This window comes from Scylla paramamosain, chromosome 25, assembly GCF_035594125.1.
Source record: "Scylla paramamosain isolate STU-SP2022 chromosome 25, ASM3559412v1, whole genome shotgun sequence".
Classification (NCBI taxonomy): domain Eukaryota; kingdom Metazoa; phylum Arthropoda; class Malacostraca; order Decapoda; family Portunidae; genus Scylla; species Scylla paramamosain.
Window position 1 is genome coordinate 7322415 of NC_087175.1, and position 22284 is coordinate 7344698.

The 22284-nt window shown below is 37.4% G+C and overlaps 1 protein-coding gene across 5 annotated transcripts in view; it reads right to left on the bottom strand.

Annotated features, from left to right (window-relative positions):
- Positions 1–22284, bottom strand: part of LOC135113190 (intermembrane lipid transfer protein VPS13D-like) — a 475970-nt gene that overhangs the window by 295444 nt on the left and 158242 nt on the right. For 4 of the 5 annotated variants that reach the window (XM_064028315.1, XM_064028314.1, XM_064028316.1 and 1 more), the window contains exons 29-31: positions 16657–16677; positions 12606–12810; positions 6364–6490 (exon numbers count right to left, since the gene is read on the bottom strand). In XM_064028315.1, coding sequence (XP_063884385.1) covers positions 6364–6490; positions 12606–12810; positions 16657–16677 — 353 coding nt within the window. The remainder of the gene's footprint in view (positions 1–6363; positions 6491–12605; positions 12811–16656; positions 16678–22284) is intronic. The other variant, XM_064028317.1, reaches the window with a different exon arrangement.

A 22284-nucleotide genomic window follows, 5' to 3' on the forward strand; every position in this document is an offset into this window, starting at 1 on the left:
TTACTACATTCATAAATTCTATCAATATCCCTCTGTAGTTCCTCACAATCCTCTTGGTTCTTTATTACTTTCATCAATTTTGCATCATCTGCAAACATGTTAATGTAGCTATTTAAACCCACAGTCATATCATTTATATAGACCTGAAACATTATAGGTGCCAACACAGACCCTTGTGGTACTCCGCTTGTTACTTCGCACCAACTTGATTTATTATCTCTGATTACTGTGCTCATTTCCCTACCTTGGAGATAATCCTTCATCCACTTAAGTATTTTTCCTTTTAGCCCTCCTCGATGTTCCAGTTTCCATACGAGACTTTTATGTGGAACTGTATCAAAAGCTTTTTTTCAGATCTAAATAGACTGCATCAACCCAACCATCTCTCTCTTGTAGTTTATCTATTACTCTTGTATAAAAGCTCAGTAAGTTTGTTACGCAAGATCTCTCTTTCCTGAAACCGAATTGTTTTTCTGTTATTATATTTTCTTGTTCAAGATATTGCACCCATCTGTTTTTAATGACTATTTCACAGAGTTTACTTACAATACTCGTGAGTGAGACTGGTCTGTAATTCAGTGGTTCCATTTTATTACCTCCTTTGTATAACGGTACTATATTTGCTCTCTTCCATTCCTTTGGTACTTTTCCCTCCTTCAAAGAACTGTTAATTATCTCCCATGTTGGTTCTTCCAATTCCTCTCTACATTCTTTCAATATCCCATCCATTTACTTTGTCTGGTCCCATCGCCTTCCTAGTATCTAGCTCTTCCAGTAGTCTTTTAATTTCTTTTCTTTCCACTTGTATGTTTGCTATTCCTTTCTGTTGTTCCTCATCTCCCAGTGATGCAAAGACAGTTTCTCTTGTAAATACAGACTTAAAGCTTTTATTCAGTATCTCAGCCATCTCTTGTGTGGTTTCATAAATTTCTCCATTTTTCTTCAGCTTTGTAATGGTATCTCTATGCTTTATTTTTCCATTTACATATCTATAGAAAAGTTTGGGTTCTTCTTTACACTTTCCAACTACATCTCTTTCAAAATTTCTTTCTTCTTCTCTTCTTATTTTAACATAATCATTTCTAGCTGTCCTGTATTCTTCTCTATTTATCTCATTCCATTGTTTCCTCATTTTGTGTTGTCCATCTGATGTGTTCATTCCTTACTTTATCTCATCTCATCACTGCAAGAGCACAGCAAAATCTTCAATTCCCCTACTTCCACCTGTGCCTCTTATCTCTGTTATTGGTACAGTTTTCATAACATATGGTATGGTTAGCCTCACTACTATTTTGTAGACTGTTCTTTTAGTTCTTCCAGAAACTTTTCTGTTCTATATCACTCCTGTCACCCCCTCCAGCCATTCCATCTACCCCACACACTCTTCTTAACTTCTCTAGGTCGCTCACCATTCCCGTGTTGTTGACCTTAAGTATCTGAATTAGTCAACCTTTACCATCTCTACATCCTGCAGCTTTATTGTTTCTTGGTCATCTTTCTTGAGACATAGGTGACTGGAGGAGTTATTTAACTTTTCTGTCATCATACCTCACTCCATTCATTACGGGATTAATTTTTGCTGTTTAACTTGCCACTGACTTATATAGAGAATAAGGCTGGTCTTTACATTTTTCTAATATTCTATTATTGAAATTTTCTTTTCTTCTCTGTATGTCTTGACACAGTCATTTCTCTTTTCTATGTAGGTTTTCCACAGGTTTAGTCTCTTTTTTTCTCTGGCTATTCCATGATTTTAATTTTTTTTCTCTCCTTGCCTCTTCATACCTACTGAGCAAGTCTTTTTGTTATAACTCACTATTCCCTCTTGCACAAATCATTCTACTCACATATATGTGTGTGTGTGTGTGTGTGTGTGTGTGTGTGTGTGTGTGTGTGTGTGTGTGTGTGTGTGTGTGTGTGTGTATTTACCTAGTTCTGTTTGCCTAGTTGTATTGTACAGGGCATGAGCCAAAGCTCATTTTGTCAACATAACCAATATGATGAGAGAGAGAGAGAGAGAGAGAGAGAGAGAGAGAGAGAGAGAGAGAGAGAGAGAGAGAGAGAGAGAGAGAGAGAGAGAGAGAGAGAGAGAGAGAGAGAGAGAGAGAGAGAGAGAGAGAGAGAGAGAGAGAGAGAGAGAGAGAGAGATTAGGCAGCCACCAGAGAAACAAAGAAGAGGGGAAATATAATGTTATCATTATTAAGACTATGATCTAGGTACTGCTTAGGGCAGTGTGCAATGTAACCATCTTTCAAATCAAAATAAAATTAATTTCTTCATCATTAATTTCCTGACATCTATGAATACATGAACTTCATCCTGCTTTGGAGGAACTAAGGTAAAATTACAAAATTGCAATTTTGTAAATTTTGTGGTTGATGAACCCATAACTGGGAAGAGAATAAAACACAACACATAACCATAATAACAATCATTTATGTCCACCCTAAACTATAATAAAGTAATGTTAAAATCAAACATCCTAGATAGGAGCTGAAGATCTGTTGATGTTTGAAATATATCTGTATCTGATTGTATAATTTTACATGGGTACATTTACAGTAAAACCTCAATATATTATATACTGAAACAGCAAATATTGGACATAATGAACTTTTAAGCTTTAACAAATGAGTCCTGCATTTAATGAACAGTAAAGGCATTTTCAGTGGTCACCAACAAGTCAAACACAGTTAAAATTCACTTGTAGATTTCTTGCCTCAGCTATATCCCTTTAAGGGGACTGTCTGATTTGGGAAGATGATAAATGTTACTTTTGCTGAGAAAAATCCTTGTCATAGCTACACCATCTGGAAACATTCTGATGAAGTTTTATAGCTCTATTCACAATAATAGTTGAGTTGTGACTTGAAATATGACTCATATTCTAGCAACTTTTTATTTTGCATGATGGTATTCACATATTAGTCCTCCTCTGTGAAAAAACTGCATACATTTTGACAAAATTTCTCAAAACATAACACTACTCTACAACACAGATTGTCACTAGGCCTGAGAAGCAGTGTGTAGGCAAGAGCAGTAGTGTGCAAACTTTAGACTGTTACTTGGCCTGAGAAGCAGTATGTAGGCAAGAACATTAGTGGGAATTACTGGGCCTTGATGCTCTGAAGAGTGGTGTGTGCAGTGTCTCGCCACACTCTCCCCCTCTTCACTACCTGACATGCAGTTGGCATACCACAATCATACTGAAGACTCAAGAATCCCCAAATTGTCAAGAGAGAGAATGTTGTTTTTGCAAGATATGTATTAAAAAAACAAGAGGACAGAAAGAACAGTGATATGATGTGATGGCCTTTGCCAGACATCACACTACACCTCTGCCGCCCATTGTGACAGAGAATCAGTCTTAACCTGCTCTCTCTCTACTTCTCAGAGGCATGATTCATCAAGATTTGACATAAAATGATCTTTATTAGAAGAAACTGAAGCAGATCCTGACTGTGAAAATGAGATATTTATAACACACATATAACAATGGAGCCCCCCAGAAATTTGTATCCTCATACTATTTATGCAAGAACAAATGGTAGCTGCATCTCCTGTCTAACAAATGGATTTGACATAGCAATAAAACTGAAATGAGCAGCTTAGGAATCTCTGATACCCTCTCATAAGAGATGATACCTGAAATGGGGGAACCAGGAACCTGAGGCAGAGTGCACCTTTCTGATTTCAATGAGTCCTGCCTACATGTTATTAATAATAAGAAAAATCTGTAATACTTATTTAATGTGAAAAGGGGAAAGGAAAATTAATCTGATCATAATATATTTATTGTTATGAGTGGTGCTTTGGAAGTGAGAGACAGAAGATAGAAAGAAGAGATACAGAGAGAGGGATGAAGAAAAAAATAGGGAGGGAGGGAGGGAGGGAGGGAGGGAGGGAGGAAGGGGAGAGAGAGAGAGAGAGAGAGAGAGAGAGAGAGAGAGAGAGAGAGAGAGAGAGAGAGAGAGAGAGAGAGAGAGAGAGAGAGAGAGAGAGAGAGAGAGAGAGAGAGAGAGAGAGAGAGAGAGAGAGAGAGAGAGAGAGAGTCCAGATGACTCACCCCATGCTTCACATGGTGGAATTTAATGTATACATGCACCCTTCCCCATCCTGCTTTAGTTTTCTTATATTTTCTCTTGCATCCCCTTAATTCTGAAAGCTGAGTTTGATAGGAAAGTATAATTGTTGCATTTTGCTATAAAATTATTAAATCCTACCCAACCCTCCTGATAAACACATGATGATTTTTATAACATAGTGTTAGATTTACAGTGAGACAGGTGAGGTGAGGCAAAGTGGCCAAAGGCGAGCCTCCCCTCCCATCCCACCTCACAAGCAACAGCCGAATATGTCTGAGGAGCACAGGAGGATTCATTCCTATGGTCAATTGGAGCCAGATTGTTAGCAGAGACAGATGTACGAGAGCGAGCAGCCAAAATCAGGAGGATATCAGAGAGCTTTGTGAATTAATTTTAGTGGAAAATTCTCTGATGATGAGCCCCCACCACACTAGTTAGGTTAAGCCCACAGGAAGCTGTCAGTAATTGCCACTCTCAATACCTAAGGCAGTAAACTACCTTGTTGGCTCTGCTCAGGGTCTGGCACATCCTGACATCTTGTGTCTTAGTGAGTAGGCAGGAGCGGTTATTCAACCATCCTGTACCTGTCCGTTGCTGTCTCCTCATGTCTTGAATATAGTGTACTCATGAAGTGCTACTGGTCTTGGCTTATAGCTGTGTCTGTTGAAGGCCAGAGAACTAAATAGTGTTTCTGCTGGATTACAGCTGTCTGCTCTTTTTCAAGGCCCCACCAGTGCTACTGGTGAGCTGTTCTTGGGTGCAAATGGTGGACAGTTGGTCAGTCTGTGGAAGGTAGTCAACAGGGTATTATACCCTCATACTGTGGTGTCTTTACTGTCTGAGCTCCCTAGTATGTGGTTTGGTGAGTTCTTTGCAGCTTGTGGGATAAGTGGCATTGGATATATCTTCTTTCCTGTAGTTAATGGAAATAGGGTGGCAACCTCTGAGGTTTGTATCTGTATACAACCTGTGAACAGGCCTGGGCTCACATAGTAATTTGATCCGCACTAAGCTATCAAGGATAATAGCCTAGAGAAAGCTGACCCAAGGTAGTGGCCACTGTGAGAGGGGCTGGATTTGGTCATAACAATATATAAACTAACACTACAGGCCAGGAAACAGGTCCTGAAAAGTATTTAAAACTTTAAGAGGCCACATCTCAAAATGTGATTTTTCAACTTTGAAAGCTATCTCCTCAGCCATTTATGCATTGATTTTAATGAAGGAAACATTTAAAGAAAGATAACTATCATTATTTCAATGTATTGCAGTGATTTTTTTCAATTTTTGTGATAGTTTTTTTCATGAATTTTTTGCAAAAAAAAGTCACCATAGGAAAAAATTAACTCCAGCAAAACAAGAAAAATATGAAGAAAAAACACTGTGTTGCATAAAAAACCACAGATGTTTTTTCCTACACATGAACCACATGTCTGCAATAAAAATTGCAAGACAGATTTTAAAAACACCTTTTGGAAAATGAGAGGAGGCAGTTGTGAAAAGTGGTTGGGGCAGGGATACTCAGCAACCAGATAATCTATATGTATATAGAATCTGACTTTCCATGAAAATTTAATGGCAAAGGAATCATATAATATATATATATATATATATATATATATATATATATATATATATATATATATATATATATATATATATATATATATATATATATATATATATATACAGCCTCCTTAAAAGGGGAGAAGTGATATCAGCCTAGTACATTTCAAATATCCCATTTAGATCCCAAGAAATAACCTACATATTCAGGACTTCTCAAACAACCTAGGTTGAGACTAAAGTTTTCTTGTTACTTGATAAGGACCTGCATATAGATAAAAAAAAAAAAATACTAACAATAAGGAATCATCAGCCATGCTGCCAAGTAGCACAGCCATCCTACCTACACAAGGAGTGACTGTGCAGAAATACTTAAGAATATGTTTGTAAATGAAAATCCATGCATGCTTCAGCTATCTCCTTTTAAGAAGAAAGTCAGCCTGGTATGTACGCAGCCATATATTATATGGCCATTAATGAGGAGGGCCCTATGAAGAACTTGCCTGGATTGTAGGTTGCCTCCCTACACAAGGGGTTGGGTGCTACACAGTTTGTACTAGGTAGATCTAATACAACATTCACATCATGCACAGTTCTCTCTTCATTTATTGTAAAGTGTATGATAAGGAAGACAAAAAGTAATATTTATTTATCTACCAAAATTTTAAGGAAGCCAAAAACTAGAAACTAACCAAATGAGGGCAGGCTTACTTTTAGTAGGTTGGTCAGTATTCTGCTCAGTGTTGGGCACAGACAGATTGGAGAGAGTTTTCACTACCTGCCGGTACTGCTGACGTGAAACACTGACCTTCAGAGGTGTCACAATGCCTCCATCAATCTGCCAAAGAACATTTCAAACATGCTTCACATTCGCCTGAATCTTCTTAACTTCATTTATCTCACCTCATATATTGATAAGTTTCTGTGAAGTACAAGTAATCATCTAATTCATTCATACTCAAATTCGTAAATAAAAAAAAAAAAGTGGCAAGTTTATTTCTTTATCCCTTCAAGTAGAAATACTAACAATGCATTCTACTGATTACTCACCATCTTAACATTTTTCCTATTTAAGTTTTAACACACTGCTAAATATGTTCTCTAAATGTTAAAATCAAATAGTCTTACTGCTATACCACAGTATCCTTGAAGCACAAAGATTTAAAATAAAACATATACATATTTTCATGTTCAGTGAGTGTTATAAAAGGTGACAAATGGAAGATCAAAGAATCTCTCTCCAAAACTTTTTCTTCTTCCTTGGTGACAAGAAAGAAACAGAGAGAATCCTTAAACTCTAGAAGAGGATCACATGAAGATCAGCTACACTAGATTTACATCTTATGGTGTGTGGATTACACAGATAAAGTTAGGTCAGTTAATCTACTTAAACAGGCACAACCCACCTCATGGGTAGCTACTATGGCTCATCTCCATATGATCCATGTTCTGAACTACTTATATTTACTGCAATCTATGATTATGCTTTTCTCATGGAGGTGAAAAGACAAAGTAATAAGCAATGTAAAAAAAAATAATAATAATAAAAATAGAAAAAATAAAAAATACTCTACATATGAATTTATTAATAAATCCAATATCTACTCTTGACTAGTTCTATACTGGCTTCTTCATTTACCACTTAATAGCATGATAAAGCTAACTCAAAATGCTTACAAAAGTATCTTTTATACCAGATCCTCCATGTATTAGAATTCATTCTTAAAATGACAGCAAAGTAAACAATTTACAAATAGTCATTTTCCTAGGATTCATTCTTCTGCAAAGAAAATTTTACTTTTAATTAATTCTCTAGAGAAGGGAGCTTACTCTAAACTAAATGTACTTTACACACCTACACTTTCATTTGAAATTAAATTTTTTAAATGGTATCTAAAAGAAACAGCCTCAGTCCCCTTCTAGGGACAGGACTATAAATGTTGCCAAGTCAGACTACTGTTCTCATATTGATCCAAAGTGCCCAAGTTCTTAAGTCTTCTAAATTTTCTAGAAATCTGACTGACTTTAAAGTCACCATCTGACTAAAAACCATTTTGTTTTATATCTCCTATCAACCCTGCTAAATATATAAAATTCTTCAACTACTTACATTCCAAAGTGGATCATGTTTTACAAATTTTAATGAAACTTTAGCTGTTGCCTCAGGCATAACAAAAGTGTTTTATAGTCTGGCACAAAGCTTTAATTTACAAACTCCTCTCCTTTGGCTTCTATCCCTCTTGCTGTAACTTTATCTCAAGTTTTCTTTCTAACTATACAGGGTGTCATGCGAGCTTAGGTACATACCTCAGGATATGATAGTTCACGTAATTCTAAGTCAAAAATATTCTATACACATTTTGGTTTATTTCGCAAGAAATTAACTTGTATGCTGTGGGTGGCATCTGCCTCCCTCCCTTCCTTTCTGGCTCACTACTCAAGTGGCACCATGTGGCATTAAGTGATAATTCTTTTGTGTATAACCTGTGCAGTCAAAGCCTTACAGGAAACAGGTAGCAAATGGCAGATTAAATTTCTGTATGTGTAAGTGAAGAAAATTTACAGGTAACACAGCAATACAGTGGTTAAATACTACTTTAAACATATATCATACATTTCTTCAATGACACATAAAAATTTAATTTCATTTACTAACTGTTTCCTGTAAGGGTTTGACAGCACAGATTGTACGCAAAAAATTATCACTTTATGGTGCATGGCATCATTCGAGTAACAAGCCAAGGAGAGAAGGAAGAAGGCAGAGACCCACCCAGGTGAGCAGTTCCCACAACACACAACTTGCATGTTGACTTCTCACAAAACAAAGCAAGACACAGCATATATGTATAGAGGATTTTCAACTTAGAATGACCTGAACCATCATATCCCAAGGTATGTACCTTAACTTGAGGGACGTCTTCTATATGTGCACTCATCAGCACCATGAGCTGTGCACCATTGCATCGCCTGTCACTTAGGTATCATTAAGAACTGGCACTTTCTTTCTTTTTTTTTTAAAGAGAGAGAGAGAGAGAGAGAGAGAGAGAGAGAGAGAGAGAGAGAGAGAGAGAGAGAGAGAGAGAGAGAGAGAGAGAGAGAGAGAGAGAGAGAGAGAGAGAGAGAGAGAGAGAGCATGAGGAATGATATGAAAATTTTGGAACTTTACATTAATTATGAGATAACATATTGTCACTATCATAAGTGCTGATATAAATCTAAGGTGAAGCAAGCTATTATGTAATATAAGTGCAAATACAACTACATATATGATTTTTTTTCTTTTTAAGGCCCGGCTCACCCTCTGAAATAGTAAAAAAAATATAAAAAAGTTCAAAATTGAGGTTATAGCGGATTTGAAGTGTACATATATGTAGGCAAATTTAGGAACGTGAATTTAAATGGCTGGAAAATTTTTATGCGCCCCACGTGGTGGTTTAAAGGTCTGAGTGGCGTAACCATTTAAAGGGCGCGCGCTAGTATGGGCCTTGTTTCGCTGTAAGTAAAGCTAATTTTTCCTCGTTTTCTTCCGTGTTTCAATGTGTTTCAGTTAGTCCCCTTCTAACATTCGCACCATGCCACTAACTAAGAAGAAGAGGAGTAGTCAGCTTCAACCTGGGATCTGCAGCTGTAGAGATGGTGGTGGGAGAAAGCGGGATGGAGGCCGTGGAGATAAGGAAGAGGATGGACAGGAAGAGATTAGCTGGATCACTAACAGAAACTAAGAAGAAAAAAGAGATAAAAGAAAGGAAAATAAGGAAAGTGCAGGAGGAAGAGGAGAAGAAAGCAGCCGAAGGTGAAACATACGGCCCCGGGATTGGGGCGATGGATGTGTAGTACGTACACTACACCTGTTTGGTGAGCATTGCCATTGAGGAGAAGGAAGTTGCTCATTGCTGGTAAAACAAAACCTCTCTCTAAGAACTTGGTAATGTGAAGACACCCCAGCAGTGGGGCATTTTGCCGGTAAAAGCGAAAGATAAAGAACAAGGCACCTGGACACGACACCAGGTTAAGTCGGTAGTTTTTATGTTTTTATTTATTTTTTTTTATATTTGAATTATACATTGATTTGTTGTGTATATTATCAATATGAGTCAAAGAGCTTTGCATGTGAAAATAAAGCCAATCATGAAATAAATAGCTAAGTTACATTGTACTGAAATCTTTAAACGCCTGTATCTCAAAACTAAAAATTTTGACTTTCAAAAAATTATCAAACATTTAAAAATGGTTAAAACTTCCTGTAACTTTTCATGTTGATGCATATTGGTTGTCCCTTCATCGTGTAAGTTCGTTTTCTTCCATAAAGTGAAAAACTTGAGAGTAAAAAAAATTATCGACGAAAAATCCCAATCGATGCGATGTCATGCAAAACGTGCTTCTTACGGCCTTGATAACTCAGTACGTATTGGGAATTTTAAAGAAAGCAAACTTACACACTCTTCGTATACTATTTGAGTGTTTCCATGTAGAAGCAGGTGTCTCTATGACAAAAAATAACACCAGAAAAAGCTTTGACGTAAAAAAACGTTATGATGTCATACGATCAGCTGGCATGACATATCACATTCTCCTGCTCACATAAAGCTGACAATCATATACACATTACACCCTGAAAGTTTTAAGTTGAAAGACGTTATACTTTTTTTTTAATTATTTTTTTTTGTGTCAGAGGATGAGCCGGGCCTTAAACATTAGTTAGGTCACCTTAGTCCTATTTCTTCCAAATCAGATAGTCCACCAGATACCTTCACTTATACACTTTACGCTAAAATCAAGATACATCAACAAGATCATTAACATTTATGATTTGTTTAAAAAATCTACATATTAAGGGTGACTCAGAGCAATGGCTTGATTTTTTAAATGTGGTGTTAGTATTTACTAATACCGATGTGGCTGCTTTTTATTTTTTAAACACTTTTCCCCAACAGCAAACCCCAATGATATTTACCAGTCATATGCAACTGAAAGTTATGTTAGAAATATTAAAATGTACCAGAGTGTTCCTATGTGAAAGAAAAATTGTATACATTCTCTAAATTTATAAATTTCAACATTCAAAATGCCATGTTTGGGTGTTTGGAAGACTGCATTTGCAGCCCAAGAATTATGGTTTGTTTACAGCCAGTATCCACTGTCATCTAACAAGTCCCAGTATTATTTTACTCTTTCAAGAGTCTCAACATGGCTTTTTCTACCCTTATCAGATAAAACTTCTCATTCTGAATATTTTGAACCCCATATATATCCACCATATATTATTTATAATGCTGACAGCAATATTTAAAGTTCAGTTAGGCTAAGTTAGGCTTAGTTTGGGTTATGGGGGCACTTATTTTTGACCAATATTGCTTCTAGAGCAAGCATGATTATCATTCATTAGTATGAGGATAAAGAAAATATCAGCAATATTATTATAATTCCTATATATCAAACATTCTAAAATCTCCCACTCATCTCTTAGATGGTGACTCCACTGGCCTCAACATAGGTGCATGCACTTTCAATTTTTAAAGTAACTAGATGGATTTTCAAGTTTTTTAATATTATATACAAAGGAATAACTTGTGTGTCTCCACATATACGTTCAATGAGAAATGCTCACTATTAACTATATTATGAGTCAAAATAGATCCGCCCTTTGCATCTGATCAAGCCACTCTTGTGATTGCTCTGAGCATCACCATACAATCACAGATTTCTTCACTATTATATGTTGTATGATGACTCTGAAGGCATATATGGATAGATCACAATTTCTTTAGCTATAGCTAGAAGGAAAATGCAAAAGTCAATCTAGTAAATGAGAAATAACATAAATTTCAGCAACTTTTCCTCATCGCTGAAAGAACCAGAGCTGCCAACCTATGCATAAAGCTTAGTATTTACTAACCCAACATTGGGGCCTGCATCCAGTGTTTGACAAACACAACCATGGGGTTAGTAAAACCAAATACGACCATGGGGCTTGCTGCTTCATAATTATTAATACAACGTTTAAAAAAGCAGGTCAATATCTTTTCAGCAGCATCATCCTAAATCTGCCATATGTTATTGGAGCCCTGAGAAATTGGAAGATAAAAAAACAAAACAATAGCAAAAGAATAGAACAGTATAATGAAATATTTTTAACTGAATTACTTTTTGGCTTTTGTTTGTATAAAGGAGACTATGCAGGGACCATGAACACTAAAATAAAGGAATATGCATACTACCCTAAAATAGAAACACATAACAGAACTGAGCAGAATATAAAGAATAACAACACATAGTTCTAAGCTCACCACACCCCACATGTGAAGAAAGACAATAAAATAAAGATCTACAAATATGAGAGGAATGACAGCAAAGAGAAGGCTTGGTACCAATGTGTAAGCTAATAAATAATAATGATGAGAAAAAAATGGGGCAGATCTGATTGCACAGTCAAAGAAAAGATGGAAAAATTTTATGGGAACACTTGGCCAAACTAAGAAAGATTAATGCAGGTTATATGATGTACAGTTCCCTCATAAAAGCTTACACATCTGAAATGCATTTGATGAACTTCCCAGTGAAGAGTATTTGCAACTTAAAAGAAAAGTCTGATAAATGTAGATATGGAGACTGAACAATATGAACATAGCTCAGGAAATGACACACTAAATTAAAACACAGGCGGAATGTCACACTAAAACCAGGTAAATTAAAACAGGACACCTGACAGAAAAATAATTCATAGTTCCTTAACTTAGGCCAGTAATACTCTCTGCTACAATTGTGAGCAGGGAAAATAGGATGAAAGGAAACAATTCAAAATTGTCTTCACTTGGTCTTGGAACTGAAACAGAAATCCCTCAGCTATGAATACATGACCCACTCACCACCATACCATTACAACTAAACATACCACACAATGTAACTATATATTCATCAACCACTGCAACAGACAAAAAGTGGCAAAAACACACCTGTAATGAGTCTCTAGAGGCTGGTGGGTGGCCATCAATACTGAAATCAGTAGGAAAATAGAGGCCAGATTCCAGGTCTGTAAGGAGGAATGCAGCTTTCTCATGTGTAAGGCACATCTCCACTGTAGTGCTGTGCAGAATGGGACAACCATGATCCCTGCAGCTGTATAATTCCTCTGCTCCCATCACTGTGGTGGAGAGTGGACTGGTGTGGAGGGAGAATAGAAATCATTATCATCAATACCAATATAAAAAAATGAAAATTTTCAAGCAGATTTTTCTTTAGTTTATACATTAATAATAATCAACATGACAAAAGTAATAAATAAATAAATAAATAAATAAATAAATAAATAAATAAATAAATATTACTTCTGACCAGAAAAGCAAGCTGAGGCCAAAAATTAACACCAATCCTGAAGAACACATTAGAAAAGTCTTATACAGTTTGTCTCTACATCAAAGAAGAACTACTTGCTTGAGATAAGAAAACTAAGAAAATGCTCCAGTAAATTAAAAGGGATAAAGATGTTACAGGCAGCAACAACTCCACAGGGAGGAATATGAGGAAGTGCAAGTAACTGACAGGCCTGGGGTGGATGATGATGAAAATTAATAAAATATGGTAGGTATGCATGTCTTTTAAAATGAGATATTAGATAATTTTTTCACGATCATGTCTTCATCTACTAGTGGTATGGCAAAGATAATTTCTGGTCTCTTAGAGCAAAGGACTTCTCTCTTTCTCTCTCTCTCTCTCTCTCTCTCTCTCTCTCTCTCTCTCTCTCTCTCTCTCTTCTATGATGTCAAAGAGGGATGAACAAAAGCAATATCTCAAAGATAAAAAAAAATTGCTACTGCTTAAGAATTCTCATGTTTGGAGGATTCCTAGAGTAGTGGTAAAGCCTGAGCAATAAGCAGTCCATCTCTATTGTGGCTTGAAACATCATGAGTTAAATAAAAAAAAAAAAAAAGAAAAAAAACGAAAAAAAAGATGTACACAGGGAGTCCCCGGTTTACAAAAGTCTTGACTTATGCCATTTTATGGTTACAACACTGACAGTGCTTGTCCATGAACATTCCCTCTGCTTATTTATTTATTTATTTTTTTCAGTGCTATACTTATGCTGAGTGTATAGGAGAAGGCAGTAGGCACCTGCCGAAATGATAATTACTCCCAGTGAGGTCTAAAGCACTGGATCAGGTGGTGCTGTGAACTTATCATTAAACCCAGCTGTGACCTCACTGAATGTTTCTCTTTGTGTCTCACAATGCAAGGGGGCAGTCACAGCTTGCTCTCTAAAGACAACTCTCTTCCTTCACACAAAACTACAAGCACCTAATTGCACACACACCCTTCATACAGAATTCAAAATTATCATGGAGACTCCTACACAAGCCTCAGAGTCCCCATCTGGGGAGGGGACCACAAATGTCCCCAGGTATCGACCCTAAGTGTCTTGACGCCCCCCTCAACTTTTTCTTCATTAACTTCTGCAACATTCGCAGTCTTAGATCTAATTTTCAATCTGTAGAACACCACCTCTCCTCTACTAAACCTCATCTTCTTTTCCTCACTGAAACACAGGTGTCTGAGGCAACTAACAGTAGCCCCTTTTCTGTTCCTTCCCACATTCTCTATCCTCATTTTCAATCCAAAGCTGGATGTTGTGTTTATGTGCACAATGAGTTAACCTGCTTTCATGCCCACACTCTTGAATCTTATGAGTTTTCCACCATCTGGCTATGAATAGAGAGTCACTCTCAAACTAAATTTATCTGTGCTGTATATCTCTCACCTAACTCCTCTGACTATAAGAAATTCTTTGACTACTTAACTTCCAAAGTGGAATACATTCTGACTCTCTTCTCATCTGTGGAAATCTCCATTCCTGAAGACATTAATGTTCACCACCAGCTTTGGCTTTCCTCTCCTTTCACTGACCATCCTGGTAAATTAGCCTTCAACTTTGCTATCCTTCACGACCTAGAGCAATTGGTGCAACACCCTACTCATATTCCTGACTGTCTTGGAGATATGCCCAACATTCTTGACCTTTTTCTAACCTCTAATCCTTCTGCTTATGCTGTTATACTCTCTTCTCTGTTAGGCTCCTCCAATCACAATCTGGCACAAACCTTTGATTTCCAAACTACCCTACTATGGCTTCTATCCTTCTCTCTGTAAGTTCATCTCAAGTTTCCTTTCTGACCATTCTATTGCTGATGTGGTAGACAGTCACTGTTCTTCTCTTAAATCTATTAACAGTGGTGTTCCTCAGGGTTCTGTCCTGTAACCCACTCTTTTCCTATTATTCATCAATGATATTCTAAACCAAACTTCTTGTCCTATCCACTCCTACGCTGATGATACCACCCTGCACTTTTCCACATCTTTTCATGGCCATCGAACCCTTCAGGAAGTAAACAGCTCACACAGGGAAGCCACAGAATGGCTGATTTCTGATCTCTAAAATTTCTGATTGGGACAGAACAAACTTGTTATTGTTCAATGCCTTGAAAACACAGTTCCTCCATCTATCAACCTGATATAACCTTCCAGACAACTATCTCCTCTTCTTCAATGACACTCAACTGTCCCCCTCTTCAACACTGAACATCCTCGGTCTGTCCTTTTCTTATAATCTAAACTGGAAACTTCACATCTCATCTCTACTGAAAACAGCTTCTATGATGTTAGGCATTCTGAGACATCTCCACCAGTTTTCTCACACCCAACAGCTGCTAGCTCTGTACAAGGGCCTTATCTGCCCACATATGGAGTATGCTTCACGTGTCTGGGGGGTTCTACTCATACCACTCTTTTAGACAGGGTGGAATCAAAAGCTTTTCGTCTCATCAATTCCTCTTCTCTAACTGACTGTCCTCAGCCACTTTCTCATTGCCGCAATATTGCATCTCTAGCTATCTTCTACAGCTATTTTCACATGCTAACTGCTCTTCTGATCTTGCTAACTGCATACCTCCCCTCCTCCTGCATGCCTCCTCCCCTCCTCAGATTCTTCTTTCGCTCATCCCTATTCTGTCTACCTCTCTAATGCAAGAGTTAACCAGTATTCTCAATCATTCATCCCTTTCTCTGGTAAATTCTGGAACTTCCTGCCTGCTTCTGTGTTTCCTCCTTCCTATGACTTGAACTCCTTCAAGAGGGGTATTTCAAGACACTTATCCTTCAATTTCTGACTACTGCTTCAGGCCCTAATTGGGGACTGGTATCTGTGGGCTTTTTTTTTTTTTTTTTCTTTATTAGATTTTTGTTGTCCTTGACCAGTGTCCCTCCTACATAAAAAAAAAAAAAAAAACAGCATGCCCTCCAATAACTCACTCTTACTTTTTACACTATACTACACACATTCTACAACAAGCAATTTTTTTTCACATTAAATAAAGAAACTAAACAAAAAAATATCATGTATTACATTTTAATTTTGCTTTAATTATCTGCTTTTTGGTATCTTCCACTTCCACTTTTCTTAGTTGGATCACTTTACAGGTCCCTGTCTTTTAATCTCCCATCGAATGAATAAAAAATAAAATAAAAAATAAAAACTAGTTGAGGAGCACAGCAGAGGAATAAGTCATCATGCAGTACAGACCGAGAAAGGAAGCACTGATCAATCTCAGTTGTGCACCATTCTGTATAGCTACTTATCATTCACTCCCTAATTTATGTTATTTTTTTTAACCTATGCCAAAAAATCAGTTTACAATGTGGCATAGGAACTCCATCATAACTGAGTTGTTTCAACTGACACACAACATAAGAGGTGAATTACTATGATTTTTGTTTCCCACTACCAACTCTAGAAATAAAATAAATCTTAAATTTTAACATCATGATTTAATGATTCATGAGAAGACAGAAAAAGAAGAAAATAACAACTATATGGCTATGAAAAAATAGAGGACAACAGCATCTACTCTAAAATGGGCATTCAATTACAATATATTTTGTGTGCAATAAATCAACAGACAAGTGCAAATTTAGTAATGAAGAGTGGAGTTAAGCACAAATAAAATTGTTACTCACGCAATAATCAACAGTTGGTTGCTACAGAGGAAAGGTTTTAAAATTATTATTTTGCTTCATATGAATCTTGTCAACATTACAGCATGTTAGTTCAGCATTCACAAAACTAACCTAAATAGCTAGGTTAACACGTCCTACCAAAACTAATAAATACATTTAAAACATTATTAACTAATGTTTTAAATGTATTTATGTGTATTATATGTATTATAATGTGTATAATGTATTATATGTGAAGCAAGTATGTGTGTGTGTATTGTGATTTACAAGAAAAGAGCTATGCTCATACTGTCCCATCTCCATATCTACTAATGTTCAGCTTGCCTTTGAATTCATGAATAGCTTTTGTGTAGATTGCTTATGCATCCAGGTTATTCCAGACTCCTATTGCTCTATATCAGTGGTTCCCAAAGTGGGGGCACATAAGGATAAATGGAAAGTGTGAAGTTATCTGCCCAAAAAAGTCAGTGTTTGAACAGTATATAATGAAATTACTCAAAGAAGCAAATGTTTATTAAATTGTCTCATGGCTGTATTATTTCTTTATCAAATTTTCTTGAATACTGGTCGATATCAAGTATGGGTCAACTCCTGATTTCTGCCCACGAGCTTAGTAACTTTATGGTATACCTTGTATATAGGTCTACCACTTATATGAAGGGCAGCAACCTCTAACATCTTCCTGATGAAAAAATCTATTAACCCTGGAGAGCTGTGCTGATAATGACATGAGTTATAGTATTAAAACATATTTCATAAGAATGAGCACAGAGAGAGAGAGAGAGAGAGAGAGAGAGAGAGAGAGAGAGAGAGAGAGAGAGAGAGAGAGAGAGAGAGAGAGAGAGAGAGAGAGAGAGAGAGAGAGAGAGAGAGAGAGAGAGAGAGAGAGAGAGAGAGAGAGAGAGAATGGTGGGGAGGAAGAGTTAAGGGTAAGAGAAAGGGACTTGCTCCTCCTTCCTTGTTCAGTCAGATGATTAAGAAGTGAAATCTTTTTCCTCGCACATGGGCACCAGACACACTCTCACACACACACACACACACACACACACCTTCTATAACACTCGTGTTTGCTTTATAATAATTATACTACTACTACTACTACTGCTATGCACTGCTACTGCTACTACTACTACTACTACTACTACTACTACTACTACTACTACTACTAATAATAATAATAACAATAATAATAATAATAATAATAATAATAATAATAATAATAATAATAATAATAAATTATTAATATTATCATTAATATTCACGTTTAGTAATTTTTAACGTGAATAATATTTAGTTTCATCTTTGAAGCTAAATACTGATTGTGTTGGTCAGTACTCACTGACCTCACAGACAACAGTGCACACCCCAACACCTGCTTGACTGAAACCCAAAGTGTACTGAAGAGCTGACACTGATGTTAACGTGGCTACTCACCCCATCCCCTGACTTTGTCCCAGAGTCAGGTCAGCTGATGACCTCTCCCACATTCTCCCTTAACAATAACCCACCGACACACATAAGAACATAAGAACATAAGAAATAAGGGAAGCTGCAAGAAGCGACCAGGCTTACACGTGACAGTCCCTGTATGAAACACTCCTACCTATTTCCATCTGTTATCCCCATCCATAAACTTGTCTAATCTTCTCTTAAAGCTCTCTAGTGCACTAGCACTAACTACATGATTACTGAGTCCGTTCCACTCATCTACCACTCTATTTGAGAACCAATTTTTTCCTATCTCCTTCCTAAACCTAAATTTTTCAAGCTTGAACCCGTTATTTCTTGTTCTACCCTGGTTGCTGATCCTAAGAATTTTGCTTACATCTCCCTTGTTATAACCCTTATACCACTTAAAGACTTCTATCAGGTCCCCTCTTAACCTACGTCTCTCTAGAGAATGTAAATTTAACAGCTTCAACCTCGCCTCGGAAGGAATACTCCTCATCCCCTGTATCCTTTTAGTCATTCTCCTCTGTACTGATTCTAATAGACCTATATCTTTCCTGTAATGTGGGGACCAGAACTGCACAGCGTAGTCTAGATGAGGTCTGACCAGCGCCAAGTATAACTTTAATATTACTTCCGGCCTTCTACTTTTAACACTCCTAAAAATGAATCCTAGTACCCTATTTGCCTTGTTTCTGGCTTCTATGCATTGTTTCCCTAGACAGAGTTCAGAGCTAACTATAACTCCTAAATCTTTCTCATACCCTGTACCTACCAGAGTTTGGTTGTTTAATGTGTACCTATTGTGTGGGTTTCCTCTACCTACGCTAAGCACTTTGCATTTATTGATATTAAATTGCATTTGCCATCTATCCGTCCATTCATTCATTCTATCTAAGTCTGCCTGCAAGGCGAAGGTATCCGATTCTGACCTAATTAATCTACCTATCTTTGTGTCATCCACAAATTTACTAACATCACTACTAATTCCACTATCCAAGTCATTGATATATATTAGAAATAACAATGGCCCTAATACTGATCCCTGTGGCACCCCACTAATTACATGACCCCACTCAGATTTTGAGCCATTTATTACCACTCTCTGTCACCTGTTACCAAGTCATGATCCTATCCAGCCTAACACCTTCCCATCTATCCCATGTGCCCTAACCTTTCTCAGGAGCCTTTGATTGGGTACCTTGTCAAATGCTTTACTAAAGTCCAGATATAAGATATCATAACTATCACCATTATCTACTGCCTCGTACACCTTACTGTAAAAACTTAACAAGTTTGTCAGGCAAGACTTTCCCCTTCGTGAAGCCATGCTGTGACTGATTTATCAAGTTAAGTTTGTCTAAATGTTCCCTAATGTTCCTCGCCATTACTGACTCTAACATTTTACCTACAACTGAAGTTAAGCTGACAGGTCTATAATTAGACGCTAAAGTTTTATCTCCTTTCTTAAAGATAGGTACTACATTAGCCTGCCTCCACATTACTGGTACCTCACCCGACTCCAGTGATTTCCTAAAGACAGAAACTAACGGCTCACTAATAATCTCTTTACATTCCTTAAGTACTCTGGGATATATTTCATCAGGTCCTGGTGACTTGAACTTTTTAGCCTATATATCTCCTGTTCCACTATCTCCCTAGTTATGGAAATATCTGTCAGCTTCTCATTCTCATCTGCTCTAAACACCTGTTCACTATCTGGCATATCCTGCATGTTTTCCTGGGTGAAGACAATTAAAAAATAATCATTCAGAAGTTTACTTATCTCCTCCCCAGAACTAGCCAGCTCCCCATCTGCTGCCTTTAATGGACCTACAGTATCCTTATTCTTCGTCCTGTATACCTGGTAAAATCCCTTGGGGTCCGTCTTCGCCTGGCTGGCTACCTTTAATTCATAATTGTCCTTAGCTTTCCTCGTTAACTTCCTGACAGTTCTAAGTAATTCATTATAATGTGTCCTTAAAACTTCTTCACCTGCCCTTAATCTCTTATATGTACTTCTCTTATGCCCTATATAATGCTTTAACCTAGCAGTCATCCATTTAGGGTCATTTTTTTGTAATCTTATTGTTCTATACGGGATATTTGCTAACTGACCTGTATGGACTTTATCTACAAAATATTTATATAATTCATCTACATTTACTTCACCTAATCCTCTCATCTCATCCCCTACCATCCTCTCCACTCCCTCATCTACTCGCCTCGACCTCACCTCTCTCATTTCAGCATGACCTGACATTCCAACATACTCACACCTATCTCCCCCCTTCCTCTTTCCTCCTCCCTTCCAGACACATCTTCCCTCCTCTTGTCCTACACCCTCACGCCTCACCTCACCTCTCTCATCCTGCCTTATCTCTCTGAACTCTGTCCCTGACCTGACCTCATCCTGCATCCTTTGCCAGTCCATTCCTTGGAGGTACCTTTTTAATTCTTCAAAATCTGCTCTCCTAAAGTCAGGTATTTTACTAGTGTTTTTGTTTCTAACAGTTTCTTCCCATTCTAAATTGTACCTAATTTCCCTATGGTCACTGTTACCTAGCTGTCCTCCAACCTCTACCTGCATGACTGCTTCCTCCCTGTTAGTAAGAATTAAATCTAGAATATTATTCCCCCTTGTGGGTTCTACGACTACCTGTTTTAAAAAATTATCCTGAATTACCTTAAGAAATTCCTCTGCTTCCTTGTTACCCACAATCAGACTCCAGTCGATATTCCTAAAATTAAAATCTCCTACCACACATACCTGACTGTACCTGCCTGCTCTATTTAATTCCTGCCACAGTGAGGTGTTAATTTCCTCTGTACTGGTCGGTGGTCTGTAAACTGCCCCTAGTACTACTGACTGCGATCCTTCCTTAATATCTACCCATATCGACTCTGCTTTGTTATCTGTTTTAATTCTATTGTTCATACAACACTGTAATGTGTCCCTAACGTATAATGCAACGCCTCCTCCTCTCCTGTTTTCCCTATCTTTATAGAACATTGTATACCCATCTATCTTTACCTCTGGATTAAATACTTTTCCTGACTTATCTAACCAAGTTTCAGTTAAAGCAATGATATCAAATTTCTCTACGCTCGCTATTCCTCTAAGCAAGTCTATTTTATTCAGAAAACTTCTACAGTTTGTGTAGTAAACACTTAAGCTATTTCTCACCATCCCTGAGTTAGCTACCTTTCTAGATTTAATGAATTTGCCCCTCGCCTTCTCCTCACTACCCCTTCTTCCCTCCTGACTAACGAAAAAAGTGCTGGAGTGCAGATACCTCTCGCTCAAGTGTTTCGGCCAAAACACGAACACCCTGGCATGACAAATGCACTCCATCCTTGGCATACAAGGTGTCCCTACCATAGAAAAGGTCCCAGTTGTTGATGAACGTCCATCCATTACTCCTACAATGATTAGCGAGCCTGCGATTCACTGTAATATCCCTGGACAGCCACTCAGCACCAACTCCCCTCCTCGGCAAGACACCACATACCACGGGGATCACACACACACACACACACACACACACACACACAAATGCAAAGAGGAACCAAAACTATTCTTCAGATATGTGAAAATATGAGAAGGATATGAATAATATCCTTATGATATGAAAAATATGAAAAATAGAGAAGGAATAAACAGATTGAAGGTGAATGGTGAAATGTGTGAGGATCCGGCTGAATTGGCAAAGATAATGACCAGGAGTTTTCAATATCAGTATTCACAAAACAGAAAACATTTGTGTGGCAGAGTGAGATGAGTGAAGAAATGGGTCTGAGGGAAATCCAAGTGACTGAAGAAGATGTCCAGAAAGAGATGGAGGGACTAGACGTTAGGAAGGCCCCTGGACCTGATGGAGTGTCAGGATGGATATTAAAAGAGTGCAATCAGCAGTTGACATGGGTAATACATAATATTATTGAGAGCTCCCTAACTAAAAGTAGAGTCCCAATTGAATGGAAGAGAGCCAGCATAGTGCCAATCTACAAAAGTGGTAGTAAAGAGGAGCCCTTAAACTATAGACCTGTGTCTCTAACAAGTGTGGTGTGCAAAATGTGTGAAAGATTGGTGAAAGATAAATGGATGCAGTATCTAGAAGGAAATTAAGTGATAATAAAGCAACAATTTGGATTTAGGAGAGGGAGATCGTGTGTTAC